General features: G+C 38.7%; 1 protein-coding gene across 1 annotated transcript in view; it reads left to right on the top strand.

Annotated features, from left to right (window-relative positions):
* LOC101855252 overlaps window positions 1–5,048 on the top strand; it is a 34,046-nt gene extending 28,998 nt beyond the window's left edge. Inside the window, exons 7-10 of the mRNA XM_005097988.3 lie at window positions 875–1,108; window positions 1,933–2,023; window positions 2,441–2,571; window positions 4,715–5,048. Coding sequence (XP_005098045.1) covers window positions 875–1,108; window positions 1,933–2,023; window positions 2,441–2,571; window positions 4,715–4,910 — 652 coding nt within the window. The 3' untranslated portion in view covers window positions 4,911–5,048. The remainder of the gene's footprint in view (window positions 1–874; window positions 1,109–1,932; window positions 2,024–2,440; window positions 2,572–4,714) is intronic.
* The last annotated feature ends 952 nt before the right edge of the window (window positions 5,049–6,000 follow it).

Raw genomic sequence — 6,000 nt, 5'->3', positions numbered from 1 at the left:
TCGCAGAGGTGAACAACTTGTGTTTCGCGCGCTCATATGACCTTAGCAGTTGCGAGCGCCGTAAAACCTTATACTACTACTACTACTGATGGTTATTGTGACCATAGCATTATTCTAGATGGCAAAAAACTTCTTTTACATCTTTCTTTCTTTGTTTTTAGAGGTACATATCTGACGCTGCGTGATCTTGCAATTTGCGTGGAAAGGGGGTGTGCGTGTGATGGTTCGGTTATAATGCTTTTTATCTTTTTTATACTTCAGGTGTTATGTTTCATCAATTTTAGTCAAATCATGTCCAGAGATCTTGCTGGCTTTCTTAATGGTTCTGTCGAATTTTTCTTTATCTTTCACCGTACAATTCCCAGCCCAGAAGCAAATACAAAATAATAGCATGCCATAGGATGGTATAAAAGGGACATTTTCTTATTATCGACATGAAAACTTCTTAATTTCCTTGAGAGGAACATTCTTTGATGTACTTTTTAATGCACAAGAGCAGCGCGGGGAAGCCAGTCAAGCTTGTTATCAATTGAGGCCAAGAAACGCCTCAGTCTTCTACCAGTGATGGTTATTTAATGATGGCCAAAATGTTTTTTTGCGTTTCTTTTGCTCTCTGGTATACAGTATTTCGTGTGGGTGATTGGCAGGTACTCTGATGTGGTTTGCTCCTTCTTGACTAGTCAAACATTCATCGTCCTTATCTTTCCTCCTTTTTTGCTTGTTTTTCTCTCTCTCTCGTAACACTTTTAATCTTCGACACTTATAATTGTGTTGCAAGTGCGTAAATCACTTACTATTGCATAAAAAGACAAAACAGATTCATTTTTATGTGATTAAATTACTTTTTCCTCTTAAACCTTTAAAACATCAATAGTGAGCCCAGCGCAGTGTTACTCTGTCCTGTATCTGAGTCCAGCCTACATCTCGGAATGACCACTATGAACCAATACGCCGTGAGAAATGTGAGCATCACAACGCCCGGTCATTGCCTTAGGGAGACAACTGTGTCGAGACCTTGTCGTGGTCAGCTGCTGGACTTGGTTGTCATCTCTGGGGAGAGCTCTGCTGCACTTCTTGGCCTCACAGCTGATCAGAGGCTTTTGTTGTGGTGAGTCAAGTTCATTCAAGGCCTATGTTTTACTGTACCGTACGCCCTGGGGTCATTTTGTACCCCCAGGGTTGTATTCTTCACATTTTAGAATACTTCTAGTACGAAGATCTCTGAAACTTTCAGTATTTCTCAAAAATCATTTTGACAGACTGCTATGCAAAGCATACGGATCGGGTTACCGAGTAATTTCCTCTTTGGAAAGTGGTGGTACAGAGTTCCTCACGTCGTATGGATACGATAGTAAAACACGACGTACGGATAGGGTTAGTAAAAGCTGGGCTTATTTGAATTTCTGAACAGTAAAGTAGAACAGAAGGTACCTGTTTACCTCTTCTCAAGGATGCCCAAATTCTTTCAGCTTCAAAGCAGATTCTGCTACGGGTTCACAACCAGGTTGAGTGAGAAGATCTAAACGTTTATTGTGGGTGGTTAGTGGGTGCTCTGGTGTGGTTTACTCCTTCTTACCTGTCGAACATTCGTCATCATCTCACTGCTTTCTTTTTTGTATGTTTGTTACTCTCTTGTAACACCTCTAATCTTCGGCACTTACGGGACCTTATTGTGTCGCAAGTGCCTTTAATTCTTACTAGAACAAATAAAAGGGGGAAAAAAATGTTTTATCACAAGAATGGCAGGCTGAGTTCTGTCACTTTTGAGTGAGTCTCATTCTCTGTAGATACGATGTTTAGAGGAACTGGGCTTCTATTGTTTCATAATGGTAATGGAGTATATATATATATATATATAAATCCTTTTTCTGTTTTTATTCGATTCATAATATATATGATTGTTTTCTATCGCCAACTTCAATCTTGTCCCAGGAATGCAACTCTTGGGGTGGAGCTGAAGCGGATTAACGTATCCAGTTCACTTCCCTGCCTCACACGCCTGTTGGCTGCTAGATCTTGCGAGGTGAGTTGATCTGAACAAATGTAAATTGAAAACTTTTCCAGTGTGCACCTTTTCAGATTGGGGATGATACATGAGGAGATTTGGTTGATGATTGTTACTGAATTCCTTTTGACCTATATTGGAGATATGTAGCTTCGGCCCTGTCAGTTAGAATCATCCCAGGCTGTAGTATTACAGTATTGACGGAATATAACACCCATGCTGATAAATGAAGATACAGTCTACAGTCAAACATGTTGTTACAACTATTTTGTGTTAAGATAAAATTATTGTAATTGTATAGCACCTAGAGCTGTATTGTTGTATGAGAGTGGAAGCTTTAGAAATTATCTGCATTGTTGTTATTATTATTATTACGATACTTTTCAGTTACATTTCCAAAGAAGTGTTATTTACAGTGTACCTGTGCTCCTCTAGGGTGTGTTGATCTTGGATGTTGCTTGGAGGTCAGAAGAAGCGGATTGGGGCAGCTCTGTGGCCTTGAACCCCATGTCTGGTCAGATGGTGACCTTGAAGACCTATGACACCCCTGACAACATGTGGAAAAGGTGAATTGTTTTCTATCTAATGTACAGTGAGCTGTTAATTTGACCTTTTTTTGTAGTTAAATGCATTGACCTTGTGTGGGGGCTTTTACGTTACACATTCCAGGTTGTGTTCTCCTTTGCCTTTTTCATCTTTGAGCTTCTCACATACAGTCACATTTGACAAGGAGTAGAGATGGTTGGTGGGCGCTTTCATCATACATTATATGTGATCTTCTCCTTTATAAACTTATCGTGGATGATTGGGAGTGCTCTGATGAGATTTTCTCCTTGTTTCCCATCGGTATCGATCATACGTCTATCCTCCTTATCTTTCCTCCTTCTTTTTTTAATACGTTACCCTCTAGTAACACCTCAAATCTTCAGCACTTCTATTAATTTTTTGTGTTGCAAGGGCTATAGAACTCATGCTAAACTAAAAAAACAAACTTATATTTCAGAAATTTACAACATGTTACTGTTGTCTTAATAATCTGTTCTTGTTGAAATGTTACAGGCTAACACAACTCCGATATATATGCCTTGATATGTGAGGCATCGTTGTGAAATCAGGTGTATTCAAATACCATTTTTTCCCACGATGGGCAATTTTTATCAAATCTTTTTATTTTGGGCATAACATCTTTTATGACCATTTTAAAAAGACATTACTGCATGATTTTTATAGAAAACTGTTGATCAAAGGCACAATAAATGTAAATTCACATTTTCAAAAGACACTCAATCTTTGGAAGTCATCAAACTCTGGCGGTCATTTTCTCACTAATTTTACCTCAGAAACCAAACAACCCCCTACCTCATTTAAACACAAATATCTTACCATCTATTCAAAATAGGTAGAGAACTTTTTTTCCCACCAGAAACAAGGCAAATAAACTGGCTCTAGATTTCTAAGATTATACCAGTAACTTCATATGCCCAACAATTGAAGAGCGCCTGATTCCACTGCAGCATGTGTCCTCAGCACACTCCTTTATGGATCTGAAACATTGACCTTGTACAGCAGACAAGAAAAGCGCCTCGACATTTTCCATCTCAGATGCTGCCGCAAGATCTTAGGCATTTCGTGGCGTGACAAAGTTACAAATGTTGAAGTGTTGGCACGGGCAAAAAAAAAACACACAAAAAACCCCCCCCTCCAAAGATGCTGTTAAGTGATACCATTTTTTTTTCTTCATTATGTCTTATTCTCACTGAATAGAACACAGTTATTATTCTCAGGATTTATCTGTTTAAACACCATAGTTGCGTTTTGTGTCTTTTAAGTGTCTTTTTATTTTGCAAATGCTACTTGGTAAATTTTCAGTAATTTTCACAAGTCCCAATGTAATATCACTGGCTTAAAGACTCTTAGCTCTATGATGCCTTCTGTCAACTTGCTAAGTGTTTTCGTATCGTAAAAGTAAAATACGTATTCTCTTATTTCTAATATTGCTCTGTATGGACTTGCCGATGCTGAAGAAAAATTATCTGCTTGATGAGGATGTTTTTTGACCAAATCCCAGCCATCTTAACCGTCATATGGGTTTTCCGTTTCTTGGTTTTGAAAAGTTAGTAGCTATGTAGCCGTAATTTCATTCCAATCACTAACAAATGGATATTTTTGCAAAGTGTACTACTATGTCTCTATGCTGCTTATGTCTTCAAAGCTATTTCTCTTTGTCTTCTTCATCTTCTTATGAGCTATGGGTGGTTGGAGGAAGCCTCTGGTAAGTCCTGTTCCTTCACTTTTCCACTGTTGTTTGTGTCTGTCTGTTTTATTTTTCCCTAGCGCCCATCACCATAAGCTTTTTTCACCAAGTGCTGGAGTATAGACCACTGATACACTGAAAATTAAGAGAGCTCTACATCTACTTCCATGCCATCCCCTTTGTGCCTGAATCTAAGTCTCTCTAAGAACTTTTACGTTCTCCCTTCTTTTTCTCTTTCCATGAAAATTCCGTCTTACTTAAACTTAAAGCTTGGTGGGCAATATTTGTTTTCGTTTTTTTTTTAAAGGTGTGTCCACCAATCTGTTTCCATTCATTTTCTTTTTCTGATTTCTTCACACTTGTCTACTTTCTTTTTTGTTTACCTCCATAGCGTGAAATGACAGTAATATTGTGTTGATGTGTTTCTTACTCACGACTCAAACTCAATTTTACAGGCTAGAAGAACTGAGGTCTGAGATGGGTTTTGTAACAGCGGTCAATGATCGTGGATCTGTGGCAATATGGAGCCAGGTGACCGGTGGTCTGCTCGGTTGGGTGCGCTCGGGACAGACAACAAGTGTGGCAGTGATGGGTAGCTCTCTGGTTCTGGGAGAAATTCATGGCTGTCTTCATCTGTATACAGCAGGATGACAGCAGGGTTGTGTCCCTTTTGCCTTGTTTCTTAGAAAAATCGGTGCTGTTTTTTTTATCAAGCTTTCTGCGAAAAGCTTCATGTACATTCGTTTGTTATTCAGACCCCTGCTGTGTTATTAAAATGGTAACCATTTACTCAGGCTTTTCTTTTCTTTCTTATGTGTGTGCTATACAGTGGAACTCGGTTTCAACGAACACCGATTCAACGATAGGAGTTGGATTCCCTGATTTTTTAAACAATAAAAATCAACTTTAAAAACCCTCAGATTCAACAAACACTTAAATGAGCAAGCTCGGATTCAACGAAGTTGCTTGCAGGGTGAACTGCTCTATGATTCGGCCAATCAGCGGCTTCCTTCATATCATTATCAACACACGCGTTGTGAGCGTGTCTGGGGGGAGAGGGTACAAATGGTCCGGGCATGGAATTGGAATGTCAGTGTAGAGATAAAAACGCAATCCAGATATTTTGCCCCACCCCTACAGATCAATATTACAATGATTAGCTAATCTCGACTTAGATCTACGTAATTAATGAACTGTGCGCTAGACTGAAATCAAATGTTGCCATATGCTAGGCTCTACACAGCAACATAACTTGTTGGGCAAACAATACGTTTTAGATGATGATAGATGACACAGGTATGCATTTGAACAAGTTGGCCCTTTTGCAATATTTTCCTGCAATTTTCCAGCAATTCTTTGGTATAAAAAAACCGAAAATGCCTCTCTTTTGAAAACAAACTACTTTTGAATACATTATACATTACTTGCTCCGTGCCTGTAATTATCTACACAAAAACCTTGTATTTGCTGTAACGAACACTCTGATTCAACGAAATTGAAGGCCAGGCCTGACGACTTCGTTGAATTCAAATTTCATGCAGTGATGTCCATTTAATTTAAACCGAAATCTGCTGGATCGCCAGACTTTCATCGGTTTAGCAAGGTTACTCAAATAGAAGCAAAATATTTTAAAACTATGGATTTTATTTTCTGTCAATTTACCACCTTTTTCAGATTGATTGCTCTTGGTTTCAGCGGACTCCACTTTATGTTAAAGTTAAAGGGTGACCTTATATATACA

Source organism: Aplysia californica, unplaced genomic scaffold, assembly GCF_000002075.1.
Source record: "Aplysia californica isolate F4 #8 unplaced genomic scaffold, AplCal3.0 scaffold00170, whole genome shotgun sequence".
In the NCBI taxonomy this organism is placed as follows: Eukaryota; Metazoa; Mollusca; class Gastropoda; order Aplysiida; family Aplysiidae; genus Aplysia; species Aplysia californica.
The sequence above is the reverse complement of the archived record's forward strand: the minus strand, read 5'-3'. Positions and strand labels throughout refer to the sequence as shown.